Source organism: Lagenorhynchus albirostris, chromosome 6 (assembly GCF_949774975.1).
Source record: "Lagenorhynchus albirostris chromosome 6, mLagAlb1.1, whole genome shotgun sequence".
In the NCBI taxonomy this organism is placed as follows: Eukaryota; Metazoa; Chordata; class Mammalia; order Artiodactyla; family Delphinidae; genus Lagenorhynchus; species Lagenorhynchus albirostris.
The window spans coordinates 3,346,864-3,370,022 of NC_083100.1; the positions used below are offsets into that span (position 1 = coordinate 3,346,864).

The following is a 23,159-nucleotide window of genomic DNA, read 5'->3' on the forward strand; positions in this document are numbered from 1 at the left end:
CAAGTCAGGCGCTCCTGTTCGCAGATCATTCACTTCCGGAGCACAGCTGTGAAGGGACTGAGGCTGGAAGGGCCCCTAACCTGTTCTAGGTCAGCTTAGACTGAGGAAGGGCCCCCCCAACGTCCGAGCCCGGGAAGGGTGAGCCCCGGGCAGATCAGAGGGGGAAGCAGGTGCGGACGGAAGCAGAGGGCTCAGCAAAGGCCCGGCCCGCCGGCAGCCCTGCTTGTTGTCCCCGAGGCCCTGGAGGGCAGTGTGTAGCCTGTGGCCGCAGCGCTGGACCACACCCCTCGTCCCAGGGCTCCTGACACTGCACATCTCTGCTGAGCAGGCTTGTGCAGTTTCATAGTTTTGAAGTACTTTTAATTTCTCAGCAATGAACTGATGTTAAGGTAAAAAGGCACCACCCAGAGCAGCAACTAGAATGCATTCTTTCCGGCCACCTTACCTGCTTCTCAGACAAGGTCTGGCCTCTCCGTCTGGGATGGTGAGAGGCCACCCTCTGAGCCCAGACGCTTTCTTCATCTGAGGTGTCCACGTCGGCCAGATAGTGGGATGGGAGCTGCTCAATCCAGAGGACATTTGTTCCTTTGGAGGAAGAGTGGGTTTGGATTATTTGGAGTGAAAAGCTGAAAGCCAATGGGCATTTTCTCCAATGAAGAGAAATCAGAAATCGAAGAAAACGGAGACATGATTCTACTCCATTGATATTATGGGGCTGAGATCCCTAGACCAAGTAAGAATGGAACAGAGTCCACGGTCCCACGCTCGGAATTTCAGGAGCAGAAGCCCCTGCCCCGCCAGCACTCACGGGGGGCTCCAAGGTAGGAAAGCCAGGTGGGCAAAGCAAATGTCATATAATTCCATCACATGGACTTCCACGCGCCTCGGGTGTGGCAGACACGCGTCCCGGGAAGTTTCCACGAGTGGAGGGGACTTTGGGGAGTCTTTCCACATTGGTCACCGGGGACTGCTTTTCCTGCCAGCCTAGTGATTCGCAGACTCTCGTGGGCACGGGTCACCTACGGTGTGGCCTGAGACGCTTATTCCTGGGCTCTGTTGGTGGAAGAGCCCCATGTTCTCACCAGAAAGTACCCCCAGAGTTCCAGGTTGGCCTGGAGGGCACAACATCCAGCTGTGCCGGGAGGGGGAGGGCTTGACCCTCCTGTGGGGCGCCCCACAGGAGCCAGGGTCCCAGGAATCAGCTGCACAAGCTGTTTCTGTGCTTGACGTGCAGCCGGCCACATGGCCCTGCCAGCACCCTGAACGACCTGGGGGCAAGGCCCTGAGCTCCAGCTGAGACTCTGGCCCCGTGGACACTGTGGTTTCAGCCTGGGAGACGTGCGCTAATGACCTGGCGATGCCGTGTTGGATGCCTGGCCCCCGTGAGCTCATAAATGTGTGTTGTTTTAAGCTGGTAAGTTTGTGATAGGTCATTATGTCTCAAGGGCTAACAGATGCAACCATCCCATTCAGAGGCCACAACAGTGCGCTGAGCTAGGCACTAACCCTATTTTACAACGAGGAAACCGAGGCACGGCGGTTCAGAGGTTTGTTCAAGCACACACCACACTCCTTTAAACCGCAGACCTTGTAGCTTGTCTGATGCACTATTAAGACACAACACTGCCAATCTATCTCCAACACACTCTCTTCTACCACACTCGCTGTAAGACGCTCCCAATTTGAGACGAGGTGACAAATGTGTCTTAGAATCAATGAAATCGGGTGGTGAGTTGGTCGAAAGAGCTGGGCTTGAAACTCAGAGCTGCCTGCCTCCCAGGCGCATTTCCCAGCTCGATACTGTCTGTCTCAGCTTCTCCCTCTCCCCGCTGCCCCCCCATCCACGTGCCGGGGTTGATTAGGGACCCTGGGAGGAAATGCGTGTGTCCGAGTCTTCATCCTGTGACTTGGTCGATGTAGATTCGTTTACTCATTGTTTATGGGGAAGTAAAGCTGCCCTCCCGCTGCCCCCAGACGCTCCAGGATCCTGGTGGGCGTGTGAATCATGAGCTTACAGTCCCTATAATATAATGAAAAGGGAACATGGAAAGCCGGCCCACTTCCTGGCAGACGGCATCTTAAGCACCTTTCCCCGGCAGCTGGTCCCACGTTGCAGCCACGTGGGAGCAGGTCGGTGGGAAGCAGCCCGTGCTGCTTCTGGGGTCTCACCTGCTCCTTCATCACTAGGGTACCTGAACCCCGGACCCCAGTGCACACTCCCCCAGGGCCCAGGAACAGACAGTGGTTCGGGATTTCATCAGGAAGCCGACTGTCTGACAACAAAACTAAACTGAGGATTTAAACTAGGGTCTCAGCACTCAGGGACCTCCCGAGTCATAGCTGGAAGGGAGGTGGCGCCCCAGGTTTGGAGCTGCCCTGTCCTGTGGTTAAGGTGGTCGGTCCGGGGGACCAGTGATCCTATCATCTCAGGGACACCTGCACGTCCCTACCCCAGTCCTGCTCGATGTCCCCCCATCCAAGGTGGCAGTGAGCTGTGTGGCCAGGGCAGGCGTCAATGTTGGTACTTCTGAGCATTACCAGGGAAGCGCGCAGCCCAGGGGAGCAGGGGTTGATGGCGTGTGCCAGGCCTGCCCATGCTGAAGAGTCAGAGTGAAGAAGGGGCTACGCACTGTAAACCAGTCAGGGGCCTGGCACAGATCGGGGTGGTGGGGCAGGCTGCCAGCGACCCTCTCCTCCACGCAGAGCCCGCGCGGAAGACGGTGGTCAAGGGCACCTACCAGGTGTCGCAGTCGTCCCCGGGGCCATCGTGCAAGACTCTCCTGGCAGGCAGAGCTCAGCGAGGGCGTCTGGTCCGGCAGGCGAGAGGCTGGCCATCTGCCCTTCTGGACGGGGGTGGCACCCAGAGGCCCTGGCATCAGCCTCATCCACGGGCTCCTGGGAGGTGGTCTCCTCCACGCAGGGCTCATCTGTGAGGGCCTGAGCACATGGGGCCTGTTGGCAGGTTTTACTGGGAAAGGGCAGCTCCTTGGAATGTGGGCCTTTCCAGTCCAAGTCTTGAGGGTTTACAGGCATCATCTGACCGACCGAACACTGGACACCCATCCTCTCTGCTCCTGGAGACTCAATTCCCTTTCATTTCAAAGGGCTCCGGACTTGCCGCTGGAGCAGAACCCGTGGCCCAAAGACCTTTTGGGTGCTGGCTCCCAGCTCCCTGCTCTGTTGCGCCCCCACCCGCAGGCGTCTGCAGATCAGCCCCGGAAGACCGAGCCTGGCCCCAGCTCTGGGCTGGTGCCATTTGAGCCCGGGCACTGAGATGTCAGGGCTCCAGCCGAGGGCGTCCTCGCTCTGGGGCTCGTGCCCCAGCTGCCCGTGCTGTGTGTGATGGTCCTGTGTGTGCCGGGCTCAGCCTCTAGTGCCTTTGGAAAGGGGTCCTGTGAGGCTGAGAGGATCAGCCCTTGTCCAGGTGAGGCGAGGGGATGGAGCCTCACGCAGGGTCCCCAGGCCAAGGGCACACAGCTAGGGAGCAGTGACTACATGGCCGGTTCTCCTGGGCGGCCCCCGTGGAGGCCGCGTGTCCTGGTGTAAGTATTAACGGCAGCCCGTTCCGCCCACAAGGCTGCCCTCGCCTGGGCGATGGAGCAGAGGGACCCCAGTGGCGAGCCGCGGTGAGTGCAGGCGCGTGCCGGGCCCTGTCCGACCCCAGGGCGATGCTGTTCCTCTGCCCTCGCTCCTGAGTCCCGGGGGTTCTGCATTCATACGGGGACAGGCACCCGCCCCGAACGCCCCAGGGCCCTGACCCATTTGCCCAGCGCCCCACTTCTCCGAGCAGCCAACCCCGTCTCTCCAGGGACCGGAGGGTGTGACGTTTCTATGCCCCCCACCCCAGCTGGCCCCCTGCCTGTGATGCCCCCATGGCCATCAGACTGTTTCCCAGAATGCTGTCCCCCGACCCGGGGCCTGAAAACCTGTCGCCCAGGTTATCCTGGGATGGCCGGGGGCAGAAAAGAGAGCCCACTGACCTGCGGGTTGTCCGCGGCCACAGAGACCAAGGACAGGCTTGGGGGGTGCCCGCAGGACGGAGTGGAGTCGTCAGAGTCTGCCTCGAAGTCCAAGCCGTGAACGGGCAGGACGCGCTTTTTCTGAGCAGGAAGGGGTGCGGGAAAGAGGAGACAGAGGGTCAGCCTGACTGTGAGGGCCACACGTCCTCGCCTCGGGCAGCGGGGAGGGCATCTCCAAGGGCACAGCCACCATCTGCGGCGGCGCCGGGGGCCGCCCAGAGCCCCCCACCCATCACAGGCTCTGCATCCCCAGCGCCTCTTAGAAGAGCAGAAGGAATCGTCCGCTCAGCCCCCGACGGGCACACAGCTGCACACGGCCCAGCAGTGCCGCCCTGGGGGGCAGGCAGGCTTCTCTGGGCCGATGGGTGCTTCTCACCCCTCACACTTTAGCAAATGAGGGGTGCCCAGCGTGGGGAAGCAGAGCGGGGAGGGGGGCTCCAGAGAGCTCCATCATCTTTAGATGCAAGAGCAGAGTGTATTCCGAATCCTTCCCTCATCATGGTTTCCATCCTTTAAACGTATTGTGTAGGGAACATTCAACACTGGAGAGCACTCGCTGAGCTTAGTCAGCGAGACATATACAATTTTCTCATAAAAAGATGCCTACAGTCCCCGGGGACCAGCTGCGCAGACCAGCCGGCATGGTTCTCAGAGACCCTGTTGCTCTCCAAGGGGCTCCAGCCAACATCACCGCCCGCCCCGCCCCTCCCCTCCCTCCTGCTGCCCTTCTGTCAACCTGCCCAGAAACCCCGGGGATTACTTTGCTTGTCTTTATCACCAAAAATAAGTTAAAAAAGAAGTGAAAGCAGAAGCAGACACCAATAAAAAACAAGGCTCACGGCCGGCTATAAACAAAAGCAAGGACGTTCACAGAGGAAAGCCGGAGGGGGTTCGCTTCCCTGAAAGGTGCAAAGGCTGTTTCCGGGGGACACCAGTGCCCTCACGACCACGTGCCCGGAGGACGCTGGCCGGATGTCCAGGCAGGGCTGGAGGTCCAGGAAGGCCTCTCTGCAGGCCCCGCCTCCCTGCAGCTTGCTCTGGGGTTTCCTATGGAGAGACCTGTGCCGAGAGCACACTGCTGCTTGGTGCTCAGTGATCTCAGAGGCTGCGGGGCATGGTGGAGGCAGGCGGCTCTTCGTGCTCCAGGCCCGCGGAGGGATGGAGAGCCTGTGATTCTCAGGACATCGGAATCCGAGCCTCCAGCATCAGGGAGGGCGGGGCTGGGGGAAGACTTACTTTGCTTCCAACGGGCTGGGCCTGGGCCCCTGTGTCCTGTTCTCTGTCCTCATCCGTGTGCTCGCTGTCTCCACTTCTCCCTCCGGGGCCTGGCTCAGGCCCACCTGCAATGGACGCCTGCATGACTGCACAAGGACAAGACCATCCGTCCATCCGCCCACCCACCCCTCCATCTGCTGTGAAGCGACCAGGCAAGGCCCTCTACTGGCCTCCCAAAGACCTATCTGAGCATCAGGTAGAGCTGTTCTGAATCACAGCCAAAAACGAATACTCTGCATCCACTTCACCAATGGTCACCTTCACCGACCGCTTCCTAAGCAGTCTGAAGACACTGCAGTGTGTGGGTGAAGCAGGCCTGGAGCTAAGTCACCTTTTCCCAAACTAACCTCTTCACTTTCAGTCTCATTTCACTTGCTTCTCAGCCCCGGGCCTCCCTCCCCTCCCTTCTCTGCCCCCCCAGGACGCCTTTTTCACCTGAGCCCCCAGGTCTGTCCCCCGACCCCCAGCACAGCCTCACTCTTCCCTCTTTCCCCCCAGTCACACTGGCCTGGCCGGTGTTCTGTTCCCTCAGGTCACTACAAAAGAGTGATACAGTGCATTCTGGGGTTTTAGTCTGGAAGCCCCATGGACCATCCACCCTCCTCGGGGGCCAGGGGCACCCCGGCATCCTTGTGAGCACAAAAGACTTACTGTTGACGTCAGGTGAGCGCAGCACTTGGTCAGGTAAACCTAGAGCCGAAGAAAAGCACTCAGCAGAGACCCCAGCGGCCCTCACCAGCTACACCCCTGCGTTAGGCCCCGCCTGGACCAGCTTTTGAAACATTAACTTGAATCACTTCTTCTTCTTTTTTGTGTTTGACTACTTCGTTTTAAAGGTACAACTTTCCCGATTTTGTGCTCTTTCCGTGTGCCCTTTCTTGGTGTGCTGCATTCACAGGTACCAGCAGGGAGAATGCAGCCCCTGGACCATCACCCCACCCGAGACCTGCCTCACTGGGTCCGCAGCAGCAGCTGCAATCAGATTTTTTGTTGCCCCCCAGTGCCACCTCCTGGCCCTCGGTGGTGACAGTTCTGAACTGGCCGCTTCTGGGTGGCTCCCAGCTCTGCAACCTGCTGGGCGCCAGAATCCCCGTGACCTTTTACCTAACGCAGATTCCTGAGCCCACCCCAGTCCCTAGAAATCAGAACCTCCCGGGGCCAGGACCAGGTCCTCAGCGTTGTGACGTGGCCTGTGGTTTCCCACCGTGAACGGGGCCTCCGGCGTTGAGATTCTCAGACGCTTCGTGGTGTGGCTTTTCCCGTGCTACCTGTGGTTCCCACACCTGAGCCCTGCGGCGGCGGTGAAACCACACTCCTGCTGCAGGAAGATCCCTCAGCGGGCTCCCGGCCGGCCGAGCGGGCACGGGGTCGCGGGTGCATGCGGCTGTGGGATTTACTGATAGGCTCCAACCAAGACAGAAATATCGGCCGCGATCCTGGTGAGGATCCTGGTGAGGAGGTGGGGGAAACTCCCGAAGAATAGGGTGACAGTGCCCCCCGCCCCACCGTGTCACCAGGACACTCCTAGTGACGCCAGCTGTCTCAGCACGGTTACCAGGAGAGCCACTTTTACTCTTACAAATGTCCTGGTTTCGATGATTTATCACATGCCCCCTGCACCCCCGGCCCAAGGAAGCCCCCTACCCCCGCGGTCTGTTGCTCCAGGTGCCAAAAGCCATCACAGGTGAGGAAGCGTCTCGGTGGTCTGTCCTAAATTCAACAGTGTGCTAAGACTGCTCAGAAACACCTGTGCCAGGCCCAGTGCGTGTGCCCATGCCCTGAGGGTGGCTATGCCTACCTCCTGCATCTGCCTATCAACGTGGGGCTTTACGGGGCCCGAGACACAAGTAAGGCGCCTCTCCAGAAGGCCTGGGGGAGACGCCCAGGCTGGCGCACAGTGAGGACACCCCCAATCCCAGAAGCACCGCCTCCGCTCGGGACGTGCAGGAGCTCCAGACCCCGGGGCATTCTCCTCGGTGCCCCAGATGGAGACGGTCAAGACACCGAGCCCCCAGATGCTGGCCTGACAGGCCGTCACAGCCCGAAGGCCTGGCCAGGTGTTGGCAGAGCCTGGGACTCAGGTGACAGGGACAAGGCAAGAGCTTCCCGAAAACACCGCTCAGTTCTCTCCGTTCAAGTTCAGCAGACACTTCTAAGCTCAGGCAATCTCACGTCCTTCCCCCGACATATCCCTCTACCCCAATGGCTTCAAGGTGGACAACACAGGTGAGCACAGGTTTAGTGCAAGAACACCGTCTGGACCTCAAGTTCTTCATGGAATAAATACTTGGATTCAGAATATTAAAACAAACGATTGAGCTACAGCCCATCTCTTATGTCTTGATGATCTCATCGGACTCATGGGGAATGTTTGCTGAAAAGACAGAGTCTGGGCCCCGTACTGGATGCCTGGGGAAGAGGCTCACTCCTTACCTGCTCCCTGCAGCCTCCCGCAGAGGGACCACGCTACCTGGGCACCCCCGGAGTGCTGGAAGCGGGCTCTCACATGTCTGTAGTACCACTCCAGGGAGCCCCTCTTCACCAGCCTGCAGAGACACAGAGCTCAGGCCCGGGCGGGGCGGCACACACCCCCGTGTCCTGGAAGGGGCAGGCCGGGCCCCCCGCCGGCAGGGCCACTTGATCTCCAGGTCCCGGCTCACCTGGCCAGGTGGCAGGGGTCGCAGAGCCAGCCCTGCTCCTCCGGGTTGTGGCCGCAGCCTTTGCAGGTGAAGAGGCCGCAGTCCAGGCATTGCCTCTTGGGGGTCTCGAGGAGCCGGTAGGGCTGCAGGCAGCGGGCGCAGTGCGTGTTGCTCAGGTGGGCCGTGTCCGAAAGCAGCTCCCTCTTGGAGTTTTCCTTCTTAATCTTGCCTTTCAAACCCCTGAATCGGAAACAAGAAAATATCAGATGCCTTGTTTCTGCAACAGGTTTTAAATTCAAGGGCACGCGTGCGCGCGCGCACACACACACACACACACACACAGACTCTCAGATGCAGAAAACAGTGACCCAAAGTCAGGTAGCACCATGACTTTCTTTCATTGCTAAAGGGCTGCGAACCATACAGGTTCAGAATCACAGGAGGGAGCAGGCCCACAACTGCCCGCACCACCTCACGTAACTCAGTATAGCGGGACGAGGGTGCACAGAGGTCCTGGACCCCAGGTTGGTTCCCCAGCTCTGACCCTGAACCCGGAGCTTTTCTGATGTACAGCCCAGAGCTTGGAGACTGTATAGCTGGATGATGTGGACCCGTGGCCACTAGCACCCAGTGTCCAAGCTCCGTCGGACCAGACGGGGTTGGCGGCTCTGGGAAACCAGCAGGGATGGGGCCCGGTGAGGTCCTGGGGGTGCAGCTTGGCTGGGCCACACAGTTATCTAGAGCCAATCTGTGGCCCAGTTTAATTGTTTAGCAGGAGACTAGAGGAGAAAAATCCAAGAGGTTCCTGGACCAGTCAGAGCGGCAGCAGGAAGAGTCACAGAGGATGGAGCAGGACGGTGGGCAGACGGTGGGCCAGGCTGACGCTCTCTTCTGTGAGGCCCAGGTCAGCCACACCTGCTCCGCCACCCTGGCCTGAGTTAATGGTCCTGAGCTGAGGATGACACCAGGTAAGTGGAGGTCAGGTCGGCACCCTACAGTAAGCGTTGAGAAGCTGAACCCACACAGCCAAGAAACAAAGCCCAGTGGTGGCAGGAAGCTAGGAAGAATACTGTCATCCACTGACTACAGGCTAGATAGAGCTGCATTGACATGGTAGAGAAAGTGTCTTCCTTAAACCGCAGAGCACCTGGGGCCAGGTGGAAAGGGCCTAGCGTCCTCCACGTCCACTCCTGATGTATCTGCTTCAGCCAGAAAACCTCAAGGCCACCCCTTGGCTGGGCAGGGCCTTGTCCAGCTTGTCTCCCAGCATGGGTCCCCCATTCTCCATCCAGGTGGAGCTGGACCCCCGGAAAGAAAGAGGAGGACGTGCAGAGGTACACTGCATCCCAGGATGCGAAGTCCTCTTAAACAAGAGCCCGCGAGAGTCCTGGGGTGGCGGCTGGAAACCTTCAGGTGTTGAATTGGGGGGAACAGATCATGATACTCTGCTTCAGATTCCTTTTTTTGTGAATATATTTATTTGTAATATATATTATTTAAAATAAATTTAAATTTTTAAAAATTAAAAAAAATTTTATTAGAGTATTGTTGATGTACAATGTTGTGTTCGTTTCTGCTGTACGGCACAGTGACTCTATCATACATATATGTATGTCCACTCTTTCTTAGGTTCTTTCCCCATATAGGTCATTATAGAGTATTGAGTAGAGTTCCCTGTGCTCTACAGTAGGTCTTTATTAGGTATCTATTTTATATGTAGTAGTGTGCATATGTCGATCACAATCTCCCAAGTTATCCCCCCCCACCTCCCCCCGGTAGCCATAAGTTTGTTTTCTACATCTGTGACTCTGCTTCAGATTCTCTACAACACAACTTCTCTTCTTCACAGCTGGAAAACAGGAGGGAGAGAAGAGGGGACCCTGCATGGGTCCAGCAGAGTAACACCAGATGCCTGCCAACCAGAGGGCACGTCAACAGACCTGGAGGATCGTGAGGGGCCAGAGCCACCCTGCTTATCGCAATCACAGGGTCGACCAGATGTCCCTGCACTACAGGCAGGGATGAGCCCAACATGCAGCTACAAGTTAAGGTCACCTTCAGGAAGAAAAGATGCCCTGAATGTGATTGACTACACAGTAGTAGTAAACAGAGGAAGACTTGAAACTAGTCTTCCTGTGTGTGTGCTGAGCGGGCCTAAGAGAGAGGAGCAGGAGGTAAGAAGAAGCCAGGCTGAGGTGGAAAGACCACAGGCTATGTTCACGGAGGTGGAGAAGACTGGGCTAAAGTGAAGATGGAAAGGAACTGAGGTGGGCAATGGGGAGGGAAACGGGCAGAACATCAAGTCCAGGGATTCAGAACAGTGGTTCTAAAGGTGTGGTCCAGGGACCTACAGGGGTACCTGAGACCCTTTGACAGGGTCCACAAGGTCAAAACTCTTCTCATAGTAACACTAAGGTAGTACCTGTGTTTTTTGCTCTTTGACCCCCGCACCGGTGGTGCAAAAGCTATGGCGGGTGAAAGTTCTGGGGCCTCAGCACAGATCAAGCCAGAGGTACAGAGTGTACCAGCGGCCAATCTGCTCTCTGCCAGAAAAGAAACGAAACGAAAGCATGTCTTGATGAAGTGCGTCTTTGATTAAAAGTGTGTCAAGTGACAGTATTTGTTGCCATTGACAAAACTCAAGCTTTCAAGCTCAAAGACTTTTGGAAAACTTTTATGTCTCTGCTGACTTGGGCCGGACGGTTTTCATCACGGAGCGGTTTCTGGTAAGATCAGCAGTGATTTGATTTTTTGGGTTCGGTATAATGAAACGTGTCGACATTTGGAAAGTCTGCATAGGTGTCACAAAATCATGCGTGGACAGAAGATTAACTGCAAGTGCAAGATGGACCAATGGACTTTCATGAAACAGGAAAGGTAAAGTTCATTGCCATGGTTTCAGATTCCACATTGTAACTTCCTTTAAGAAACTACCAGTCCTAGGGTTTTCATGTATTATCAAAACAATGTCCATAATTATGTGAGAAAGCTACTAAAACACTCCTGCTTTTTCCTACTACATATCTGTGTGAGGCTAGATTTTCTTCCAACACCTCAGACAAAACAACATATTACAACACATTGAATGCGGAAGAAATATCAGAATTCAGCTATCTCCAATTATGCCAGACGTTAAAGGGATTTTCAAAAAATACAGAACAATGCCATTTTCCTCACTCATGTTTTTATTTTGGAAAAAAAGTTATTTTTCATAAAAATTTTGTTATGTTGTAAGGGGTTTATTGTTGTTTTAAATAAACGAATGACTATTTTTAAAACGCCCAGTTTTAATTTTTGATGGGATAAATATTGACATCTATAACCCAGCTAAACAAAAGCTCCTTGGGGTTCTCAGTAATTTAAGAACATAAAGGGTCCCTCAGACCAAAATGTTTGAGAACTGCTGATTTGGAAGCCATACATTTACTCTCCTAGAATGCAAAGAAAAGGGCTGAGGAGACAGAAATGTGGAGAGAAGATAATGGCCAAGGCAGAGAAGGGCAAACACCTGACGGGTAATAAGGCACACCTTGGAGACATTGTGGGTTCAGTTCCAGACCACCGCAACAAAATGAATACTGCAATAAAGGGAGTCGCAGGAATTTCTTGGTTCCCCAGGGCAAATAAAAGTTATGTTTACACTATACTGAAGTCTATTAAGTGTGCAATAACATTATGTTTGAAAAAATAATGCACACACCTTAATTAAAATATTTTCTTGTTAAAAATTGCTAACCTTCTTCTGAGTCATATTCTTTTTGCGGGTGGAGGGTCCTGCCTCTGTGCTGGTGGCTGCTGACTGATCAGGGTGGTGGGTGTTGAAGGCTAGGGCGGCGGCAGTGATTTCCTAAAATAAGACAACAATGAAGTTCGCTGCATGGACTCTTCGTTTCATGAACAATTTCTCTGCAGCATGCAACGCTGTTTGACAGCAATTTACCCACAGTAGAACTTCTTTCAAAATTGGAGTCAATTCTGTCAAATCCTGTTGCTGCGTTATCAACTCAGTTTATGGAATATTCTGAATCCTTTGTTATCATTCCAACAACCTTCACACCATCTGCACCAGGAGTAGACCCATCTCAAGAAACCGCTTTCTTTGCTCACCCATGAGAAGCAACTCGTCGTCTGTTCAAGTTGTATCATGAGATTGCAGAAATTCAGTCACATCTGGAGCCCCACTTCTAATTCTAGTTTTCTCATGGTGTCCACCACATCTGCAGTTACTTCTGCCACTGGAGTCTTGAACCCCTCAAAGTCATCCGTTGAGAGTTGGAATCAACTTCTTACAGACTCCTGTGAATGTGGATATTTGGACCTCTTTTCATGAATCATGGATGTTCTTCATGGCATCTAGAATGACAAATCCTTTCCATGGTGTTTTCAGTTTACTTTTCCCACATTCATCAGAGGAATCACTGCCTCTGGCAGCTATGGCCTCATGAAAGGCATTTCTTAAAGAATAAGACTTAGAAGCCAAAATTACTCCTCCATCCATGGGCTGCAGAATGGATGTGTCTTAGCAGCATGAAAACAATATTAATCTCATTGTCCATCTCCATCAGAGATCTTGGGTGACCAGGTACACTGTCAATGAGCAGTATTATTATTATTATTTTTTGCGGTACACGGGCCTCTCACTGCTGTGGCCTCTCCCGTTGCGGAGCACAGGCTCCGGACATGCAGGCTCAGCGGCCATGGCTCACGGGCCCAGCCACTCCATGGCATGTGGGATCTTCCCGGACCGGGGCACGAACCCGTGTCCCCTGCATCAGCAGGTGGACTCTCAACCACTGCACCACCAGGGAAGCCCAGCAGTATTATTTTGAAAAGAATCTTTTCCTAAGCAGTAGGTCTCATCAGTGAGCTTAAAATATTCAGTAAACCGTACTGTAAACAGATGTGCTGTCACCCAGGCTTTGTTGTTCCATTTACAGAGCACAGGAAGAGTAGATTTATCATAGTTCTTCAGGACCCTAGGGTTTTCAAAATGGTAAATGAGCCCTGGCTTCAACTTAAAGTCACCAGCTGCATTAGCCCCTAACAAGAGAGTCAGCCTGACTTTTGAAGCTTTGAAGCCAGGTATTGACTTCTCCTCTCAAGCTATGGAAGTCCTAGATGGCACCCAAAATCAAGGTGTTGGTGGGAATGGGATTCTTCCTGGAGGCTCAGGGGGAAGGTCTGTGCCCTTGCTTTCCCAGCTTCTAGAGGGCAACTGTATTCACTGGCTCATGGCCCCTTCTTCCATCTCAGAGCCAGCAATGGTGGGTTGAGTCCTTCTCACCATGAATCACTCTTACGCTGCCCTGTGTCCCCCCTCCTTCCATCTGTCAGGCCCCTTGTGGCCACACTGGCCCACCTGGATTACCCAGGATTGTCTCCCCATGCTAAGGCCCTGATTGGCACCCTTAATTGCATCTGCAATCTTAATTCCCCTTTGCCAGGTAGCCCAGTATACTCACAGATTTGGGGGATTAGGACATGGGCATCTTTGGGGGCTCGTTATTCTGCCATGGTTCTGAAGGGAAAATGTGTGAGCAGAGATCTCACTCCCAGCTGAGAGATTCCCAAATATAAAATCCCCCCCCACCATGCCATTCCTGAGAAAACAATCTGAAGATGTGCTCCAGAGGACTGAAAATCGAATCTCAAGTATGACCCTTAAGAATGAGGGTGAAAGGACCAATGAGTCACAGAATTGAGACAAAAGTATTAAAAGTACATCAACCAAACTAAAGTGTCAGAGAGAATTGCTGAAAGAGGACAAACATAATGTAATAAGAACTGAAGAGCAATTACATGATCTAAGGTCCTGATTATATGAGTTAAGTATCAGGAATTATAATGAGGGAAATAGACACTTGCTAAAGTTCTTTGAGGTCTTCTGAAGAGAATGAGCAAATGATGATAAAAGGGGTAAAGAGGAAATACGTGGTGATGTGTGAACTGAGGGAGGCTCACAGGAATCTCACAGGTGAACCCAGACCACAGTTAATCTCCAGGCTGCGCTGGCGGCTGACTTCCTGTTTCAGCCCCTGTGTTTTCAACCCTGGAGTTGCCTGTCTGTGGTGCCAGGTGGCCCAGCAAAGGGTGACCTCAAATTCCTTATTATTTATTTTTAAAGCAAGTCATGGTTTGCAAGCCACGTGTCACACCAGGAGCTCTTTCGTGGGTAATCTCAGGCATTCAGGTCTGTTTGCAAAGATTGCAAATCCACATCACCACCTGTTTGCCTTTCTGGGGAAGGTCCGCACCCTAATATTTGACTTGTGGGCTGTGCCCTTGAAAACAGGGTGTTCTATTTAGGTAAACTTGGGTCCTCACCCAGCGACATGAGTCACCCATGCATTCTCATTTATCCCTTTCCTATGTAAACTTTGGAATTTCTGTGTTTTTCTAACTTGGAAAACTTCTTTATCTTTCTGATTTTAAGACACTCTTTAGAGATCAAAGATATGAATCACTGCCATTTCTGTTAAAACTCTTTCTTCTAGGGGCTTCCCTGGTGGCGCAGTGGTTGAGAGTCTGCCTGCCGATGCAAGGGACACGGGTTCGTGCCCTGGTCCGGGAAGATCCCACATGCCGTGGAGTGGCTGGGCCCGTGAGCCATGGCCGCTGAGCCTGCGTGTCCGGAGCCTGTGCTCCACAACGGGAGAGGCCACAACAGTGAGAGGCCTGCATACCGCAAAAAAAACCAAAAACAAAACAAAACTTTTTCTTCTAATTTTTAAAAATTAAACATTTTCCTTTTAGATTCAGATGTACATATTTAGTCAATACTTATCAGTATTTTGTGTTGTGATGTCTACCTGTGTTGTCATATGTGGGCTTTTCCACTCCAAGATTATGTACATATTTACTTATATTTTCTTCCAATAATTTTCAGTTTCATGTTTTACATTTTTAATGTATCAGTTATAAATCTAACTGAGGTCAAACTCCCTCCCCCAGCCCTGCACTCATGGTCAACTATTCCAACACTTAGCTTTAACTAATTCTTCCCTCTTTTACTGATATGAAATGTTACCATTGTACTAGATATTGTTATACATACTTGGTTGCATTTTGGGACTTCCATGTTGTTTCACTGATTATCTATATCTGTGAAAGGGCTGGCTGCCAGAACAGACCAGTGGAACATGAGGCAGATGTAAGGATGTGCAGCCCTTGCGCGTGCCAGGGCTTAGCAGGGTGTCAGGGACAAAGGAGAGGCTTTCTGTGTTTTTTCGTTGGTTTGTTCTTGCTTTTGTTTTCTTTGTTCCAATATGGCGACTGATCCTACTGACATTCCAAGTAGGAGCTATAGGGCAGAGAGGGAGTAACTGAGGCAGCTCCCTGCTCCAGGAGCTGGGAGCAGACAGGAAAGGGCCAGAGCACAAGTAAGGGCCAGGAGAGGGAACACAGGGTGGGCATGAACACAAGTGAGGATGGGGGCAGCACGGGGGGAGGTTACACCTGGTATCCGTGAGCTTTCTGTGAGGAACTGGGTGAGCTCACTGCGACAGTGAGTGGGGTCTGGAGGAGAGTGAAGGCTTGAGGAATTGCCTAAGAATTTTTGTGCATCTTTGGGTTTTGGATTCTCCAGAGTGTAGCACTGTGTTGATGGGAAGCCAGGAATAACATCACACCGCGTACGGTAAACACCCCACTCCTGAGTCCCTGGTCACACATGCTGACTTCAGGGAGAGACTTATATCTGCCTGGGGCTAAATCAAAGGTCAGATGGCCTCCCCCTTCCTTCTCCTCGAATTCCCGAAATAGCCTGTGAGAAAAGCCATTTGGAAGCTCCACAAGGCACCTGCCACTCAGCAGCTAGACCCCCAGGGACATCCTCCTGGGCAGTTCAGAGGGTAGCTGTCCACACGGTCCGCCCACAGCCCCAGTCCCTGGAACGAGCGTGTTCTGTTTGAAATGTCCCTTTAAGAGGCTCATGGGGAAGATGCTCCAGCCTTTGCCCTTCACCACCGGATGGCCTCCATCTTCCCCATGGGGCTGTGAGAAGTCCTCTGCACAGGGCAGGAGGTCAGGCCTGGCCGAGGGGTCGGAGGCTTTCGTGTCATGGAGATGGTCTACTGGGCATGCGGGCGTTAGTGCTGGGGACCTGGGCCAGCTCACTGGTCACACACTTTGACAGCAGAAGCCAAAGAGGTGCTGGTCCTACCCCACAGGAGAAGGTGCCGGAGCCCTCACCCAGGCCCCATCCCAGCATCCTTTACAGGGTGATGCTCCCACATGGGGAGAAAAACTGAGCAGCAATCCATCAAACATCCATTCCTGTTAACTCTGTAAACACTAAAGGAGACGTATTCCTTTTTTTGTTTGATTGTTTCCTAACTTGTATATTCGGTGAATTGGCTGTTTAGCAAATCGCCTCTCTGGTAAATGTGCTGCTGGTGAACTGACCTTGAGCCCACACACTATGTCCACTTGACGTGTATTCAGGACAGGAAAGTTCCTTCCAAGTAATGCATGTGTTTGTGTCTTGGTTTCACAGTTTCCCCCCTATTAACTTTGTTCTGTCAACGACCTCGGTAGGTGTTTTGAGCTGGGCCATCCATTTGGCATCTTTCAGAGTGTGTCAAGGACATCAAAAACTCATCTGAGTGCTATACATCTGAAACCAACACAACCTTGTAAATCAACTATATCTCAATAAAAATTAAACAAACAAACAAACAAAAAACTCATCTGAACAACCCCTGAGCAGCTCAGTTTGCTAAGGTCACCCACTTAGTTGTCACCTGAGGGCCAGTTTCTCCATTCAGCCCATTGTTGGTTCATAGATTAGAGAATCAGGAACTGGGAGAAAATATGAGGACTCCAGGGAATCGTGGAGAAACCAGACGTGTGACAGAGAACGGGATACCGTGGCTGCAGGAAATGGACGATTAACGTTGAAACTGGTGAAACGCACAGATTACCACTGAGAGGAGATTGGGAAGGAGGGGGGTTATTATTCTTAAACTGTCTTCGGTTTCATTGTAGACTGCTGGTATTGTAGCCAACTTGCTCTGCAGAAACAATCTCAGTGTCCAGAACCCAAAGGTCTTTATTCGGAGCTTGTTTCCGCCACGCCCTTCCTAAGCCTCAGCACCTACCCGAGCAGAACTTGAACCCACACTCCGTGTGTCCTGGCCTCAGAACCACATGCCTGGGCCCTGCTCCCCGGGGTCACGGGGACCCTGGGGATAAGGCTTGTCACAGGCAGAGGCGGCTTCACCTCTTGTTGCAGTTAACCAATACCACAGTGAGCAAGAGACAGAAACATCAAAAAATAAAACCCACAAAACACCCTTCACTAAGCCCCCACTGTTTACACGACTCTTCCCAAGTGTGTCACCAGGGGCCTGTGTCTGCACAGGAAGCACCAATCATGGGAAGGCTACTGGGGCTCCAGCATCCTTGCCTTGACTCTGATGTGGATTCTCTGAACCACCACCTCTCCAAACTAGAGCATTTCCAGGGACCATGTCCTGCGCTATTGTATTTAACAAGCTCACCATCTAATCGCACACGGAAGGCCAAGAAGACACAGCAGAGCGGCCGATCTGAAGGCCGCTTGAGCAGAAGGCCTCAGGCACTTCCGAACAAGGACATCACCCTGACCGTAACCGACTGGCCGGGGACCTGCCCTGCCCCATAGGCCCCCCAGAAGTGGAGGCAACACAACCCGCATCCTTAGGAGACTTCCTTTCCCAGCAGTAACTGGAGGTTACCCGGGCGTGTCTCCCTTTTACGGTGTGACATGACTAGAGGAACATGGAAAATAAAGAGGAAGGGTATCAGGAGGGCATCCCCCGTAGACAGGAATTTCTGCAAAACCACCCGAGCTCTGCCTGGACGGAGGGAGGGGCTGACCCACTCAAGGGTCTCCCTGGAGGGCTGGGTTCCCCTCACCTCTGACTGATCTGCGATTCTATATACGTATCGAATGGGAGGGTCTAAGCTGTCATTGAAAATAAAAGTACATCAAATATACTTCAATTAAAAAAATAAATAAAAAAATAAAAGTGACAACAGCTGGGCTGCCTGGAGAGGCTGTGATCCCCAGAGCAAAGGCCAGGTGGGCTCTGTCGCTGAGAGCCTGTGGCCCTGGGCCCCGGGTGCAGCCTCCAGGCCACGGCTGAAGCAGAGGGAGGGGACGAGGGGCGGGGCGGGCCCAATCAGCATGAGGACGCTGGCCAAGGTCAGCTCTGGGCCCCAGTCCTGGGGTCGCGGGGGGCTGAGTCAGGGCCCCAGACACCAGTGGGGAGAAAGCACCTTCATAATGAAAACCCGGGGGCGGGGGTGACCTGCAGCCCAACACAGAGCGGAGGGTGGAGGGCTCCACAGAGGGGCGGCAGGAAGCCTCGCGGTCCTGGTCCGACGCCTCCCCGCCATCGAGAGAGGCGCTGGCCTCCAATGAACGTGCTTCACTTAACAGTTCGTCTGTTTGTGTGGACGCTGCTCTGTGTTGGGACCCAGAGACTCCCACCGCGGCTCCTTCTGTCTCCGCTGGGGTCCGTCTTTCTCTCTGTGTCCTCCCTGCAGGGTGGCCTCCTCCAGACCCATGGCTTTAAATACTGGGGCAGCTAAGTAATGATCCCTCTACCCCAAAACGCTGTATGTCCTGGTTCTTAGAACCTGGGACTGTGTCTCCTTACAGGGCAAGAGGGACTCTGCAGGTGTGATTAACTTAAGGGTTGTGAGTCGGTGATGGGATTAGCTGGGTGGGCTCAGCGTGATCGTGAGATCCTTCTAGGCAAAACAGGAGGGCAGGAGAGTCAGAGAGATGCGACGACAGAAGCAGAGGTCAGAAAGACAGAGACTGGAAGACGGCAGGCTGACGGCCTCGAAGAGGCAGGAGGGGCAGAAGCCAAGGAGCGTGGGCCCCTCGAGACGCCGGCAGAGGCAAGGGACCCTCCGGAAGGCGGGCAGCCCCGCCCACACCTCGGCTTCTGGACTCCAGAGCCGCGAGGGATGTGTGTGCTTTAAGCCACTAGTCTGGAATGATTCCAGCAGCCACAGCATCTGTAGGTGGCTGCGCCCTCAGTCCTGTCTCTGCTGGGTTCCAGCCCCGTGGGTGTGGGGCTTCCCTGGCCACTTCGTGTCTAACAGGCAACCCAGCGTCAACAGGTCTGACCCGTGTCCTGGCTTCCTCCACACCTGCTCCACCCTCACCTTCCCCAGGTGAGGTGATGACACCTCCATGCCCCAGTTACTCAGGCCATGGCTCTGGAGTGACCCTGACCTTGACGCCTCCCATACTCCACACCCCACATCCAACCCGTGGGCACACTTGCAGGGGCCCCCTTCAAAGCTCATCTGACCACTTCTCCGTAGCCCACCGCCTGCAGAGCAGAAGCCGGGTCTTGTTACTCCCCTGCCCGAAGGCCTGCAGCCACGCGGGGAAAGGCCCAAGTCCTGCCCGGGTCCTCAGCCCCCCGACGGTCTGCTCCCCATCATGGCTCTAACCTCCTCTTGGTGCTCCGCCACCAGGGGCCTTTCAGGCATTTCCTTGGCTACCTCCCCCCCCACCCCCGAGTCTTTATACAATGTCTCCTTCGCAATAGGCCTACCAACCCACAAAAGTCACCAAGACAACAGGGAGCCCAGGGGACAGCTAAGCCTTGGAGGTCTGGTGGAGGAATATGCAAGGGCAGAGGGGGAGTAAGTAACGCCGGGTAGGTTTTAGCTCAGCCCACGGGGAGAGACATGCAAACTGGCGCTGGGGCCTCCATGCTGAGGATGAGGTGCCCCAACACTGCTGGGAAGAGGCGGAAGTCAGCCTTTGTCCTAAATGCCCTTGCTCCCAGCTTCTGGGTGTCTCAGGCCAGCGCCAAGGCTTTCCCTATTCATCACCTCTAGCTCTTTTATTCGTGCAATGCCGTGCCCTAAGCATCGCCCCACTTAGGAGAGAATGTCACCCTGGGGCTGGATCAAGTTGAACTAAACCTATTCAGGGAATATCTGGCTCTCAGGAGCAAAGTCAGATCTCCTTGTTTTAATTAGGAAGAAACTTAATTAAAGTTTCTTAAGGCCAGAAAGCAGAATGTTTCCCAGCGCCCGGCTTCCGGCCAGTGTCCTGTACCCGAGCTCCTGCTGTCTGTCCACTCGGAGGGCCGCGAGGTGACAGCCCCTCCGGAGGCCACCAGGGCTGCACTGCGGGGGCCCAGCCACACACACTCACTCTAGTCTCTCCTCTTCTTTCCTTCGAAGGTCAAAGTCCCGTTGAACCACTTCCCAGACGTGCTTGGCCTCTTCATCTGTGAGCGTGGAAAGATCCAGTTTTTTCCCCATCTCTGCTTCTCGTCCGGGTCACACCTGCAATAACACAGGACCACAGTGTTCAGCCCAGGAAGCCCGCGTGCAGATGCCGGCCAATTCACAAAGAAGAGGCAACACAGCAAGTGCTGATTTCCCAGCAGCTGGAACCTGGGTTAAATGGTTTTAGAAAACAGGCAAATGGGTGTCTGGAAATGTGTGCAGTCGAAATAAACGAACCCATGCGTACAACCCCCACACCCCAGGAGTCAGGCTTCAGATGACGTTATGCCCTTTCCGAGGACACTGAAGACCCCAATCAATGCCAAGAGGACAAAGGAAGGAAAATCCAAATGTCAAAAAGCAAGAGAAGGAGAGCTTTACCACCTTGCTCGCTATGCAGAGTGTGCTCTGCAGACCAGCAGCAGCTCCCAGAGCCTGTGAGACATGCAGACTCCCAGGCCCTGCCCCAGCACTCCTGACTCAGAATCTGTATCCTAACAAGATCTTCTGATGACACCTCCACCTGTCTCTCCCTCCCCCATCACGCCTGCCCCTTGAGTATTTCTTCACACCTAACAGCTGGTGACATCACATATCGCGATGACGGCGACTGCTCCCTGGCACATGGGGGTGCTTTTCTGGGCTCCCACCTCTCTGGTCTTCGTCAGGCCACACAGGGGCCCCTTGGCCAGAGACTGTGGCCACTACATCCAGTCCAGCTCTGCTCTGGGGGAAGATTCTGTTTGGGTGACAGGTTCCCTGTGGGCAACCGTGAGTTCAAGAACCTCTGGGCGACTTCAGCCACTCTTCACTGAGGACTGAAAACTGCTTTTTAGGAACATCAGAGAAGGGATCCAATCTGTCTGCTCTCACTGGGAAACCTTAACACCAATCGAAAGACCCAATGTTGCTTCTGAATTCTGGGGAACTTCTCCCTCTCACCAGTGCTGACCAGCCGAAAGTACTCTCTGCAGAAATGTGAACACAACTTGCTCTGTTAGAAAACTGCTTTGCTGTACAAGAGGTTAATTATGAAAAGTGCCGTTTTCTGAGAAACGCTTGATGCCAGCTAAAATGGAGATGTCCACGGAGATCCCACGGCTGTCAACTAAACTGTTTCCTGGCTTGTGCCTTAAAGTCGGTGAAAAATAATTTCTTAAATTTTTTGCACCGACCCCTCAGTATTTCCATCCTCAAGCGCCGTGCTGACTGTGAACGACGCATTAAGGGGATGCCCTGATGTGCTAGAATCGTTCGAACTATTTTCATTACGGTTGACTTTAGATGTTGGACGTGAAAACATTAAACCAAGACTGATTCCTGATGCTCCTCTAGAGCACACAGTTTCCGTTTTTAAAAAAACTGGAGGGCTTCCCTGGGGGCGCAGTGGTTGGGAGTCCGCCTGCCGATGCGGGGGACGTGGGTTCGTGCCCCGGTCCGGGAAGATCCCACATGCCGCGGAGCGGCTGGGCCCGTGAGCCATGGCCGCTGAGCCTGCGCGTCCGGAGCCTGTGCTCCGCAACGGGAGAGGCCACAACAGGGAGAGGCCCGCGTACTGCCAAAAAAAAGAAAAAGTCATTTGATGGATGGCTGGGGTTTACTCATTTTTGTTTTTCACCATTGTTGAAAAAAATTCTATCATAAGAAGCCCATTCATTGAAATTCTCTTCCCAGAGCAGATGAAAGCCGTGACCATCAGCTGAGTAGTTAGCATTCTCTCTCCTCTCCTAAAGGAAAAGTCACAATTCCAGGCCTTATTTCAAGAAACTAAAATTGTGAGGTGTGGGGGAGAAAAGCAAAACAAAAGGAAACAAGTATCTCTTTCTTGTCACGCAAGCGTAACCGTCTTGGAGCATGTCAGTGACCGATAAGGGATGGATGGAAAGGTCACTAGGAGTCAGAACTGCCACCGGACGCTTCACACCCACCGGATCCCCCCCACCAGCCCCCTCTCAAGGCTGTTTCTTTTGTTTGATGTGTCTTTCTAATAAGGATGTACTTGGTTTCCCAGCTCAGATAGAAAAGGCCATTGAGGCCTGGGAACGGGCACACGCTGGACCAGGGAGGGTCCGGGCACCTCTGGTGAGGTGGGTGCCTCCCGGGGTCGGGTGGTGAAGAGGCCCAGCCTGGCTGCCTGCTGCCTGGAGTGATGCCGGGCAGCAACCTACTGAGATGTGAACAAGGGAGACCAGGATGCAGAGGGAAGCAGACAGCCTCCCACGCTTCAAGGGGACCACGGCACCACGGCTTAGCGCCATTTCGGAGGTGCCAGGGATGACCCTGAATTGTTGAGGAAGGTGATATGTGTTCATGATGCTCTGTTTAATGAAGCTCAGGAATGACGCAGTACAGACTCTGAAAAACACGCATCCCACATGCTAAACCAAGAGCAGACGGCTGGTGCCTCACGGATGAGACATCATCTGAAAACTTTTACTCTGGGGCCTATCTTTATTTGATTTATTTAACGTCTTTATTGGAGTATAATTGCTTTACAATGGTGTGTTTCTGCTGTATAACAAAGTGAATCAGCTATACATATACATATGTCCCCATATCTCTTCCCTCTTGCAACTTCCTCCCACCCTCCCTATCCCACCCCTCTAGGTGGTCACAAAGCACCGAGCTGATCTCCCTGTGCTATGCGGCTGCTTCCCACTAGCTATCTATTTTACATTTGGTCGTGTATATATGTCCATGCCACTCCCTCACTTCGTCCCAGCTTACCCTTTCCCCTCCCTGGGTCCTCAAGTCCATTCTCTACATCTGCACCTTTATTCCTGTCCTGCCCCTAGATTCTTCAGAACCTTTTTTTTCTTAGATTCCATATATATGTGTTAGCATACGGTATTTGTTTTTCTCTTTCTGACTTACTTCACTCTGTATGACAGACTCTAGGTCCATCCACCTCACTACAAATAACTCAATTTCATTTCTTTTTATGGCTGAGTAATATTCCATTGTATATATGTGCCACATC

General features: G+C 53.3%; 1 protein-coding gene across 1 annotated transcript in view; it reads right to left on the reverse strand.

Moving 5' to 3' along the window:
* Positions 1 to 23,159, reverse strand: part of MLPH (melanophilin) — a 41,758-nt gene that overhangs the window by 13,147 nt on the left and 5,452 nt on the right. Inside the window, exons 2-9 of the mRNA XM_060151764.1 lie at positions 20,103 to 20,236; positions 7,955 to 8,173; positions 7,728 to 7,840; positions 5,946 to 5,984; positions 5,256 to 5,359; positions 3,981 to 4,100; positions 2,739 to 2,937; positions 446 to 585 (exon numbers count right to left, since the gene is read on the reverse strand). Coding sequence (XP_060007747.1) covers positions 446 to 585; positions 2,739 to 2,937; positions 3,981 to 4,100; positions 5,256 to 5,359; positions 5,946 to 5,984; positions 7,728 to 7,840; positions 7,955 to 8,173; positions 20,103 to 20,212 — 1,044 coding nt within the window. The 5' untranslated portion in view covers positions 20,213 to 20,236. The remainder of the gene's footprint in view (positions 1 to 445; positions 586 to 2,738; positions 2,938 to 3,980; positions 4,101 to 5,255; positions 5,360 to 5,945; positions 5,985 to 7,727; positions 7,841 to 7,954; positions 8,174 to 20,102; positions 20,237 to 23,159) is intronic.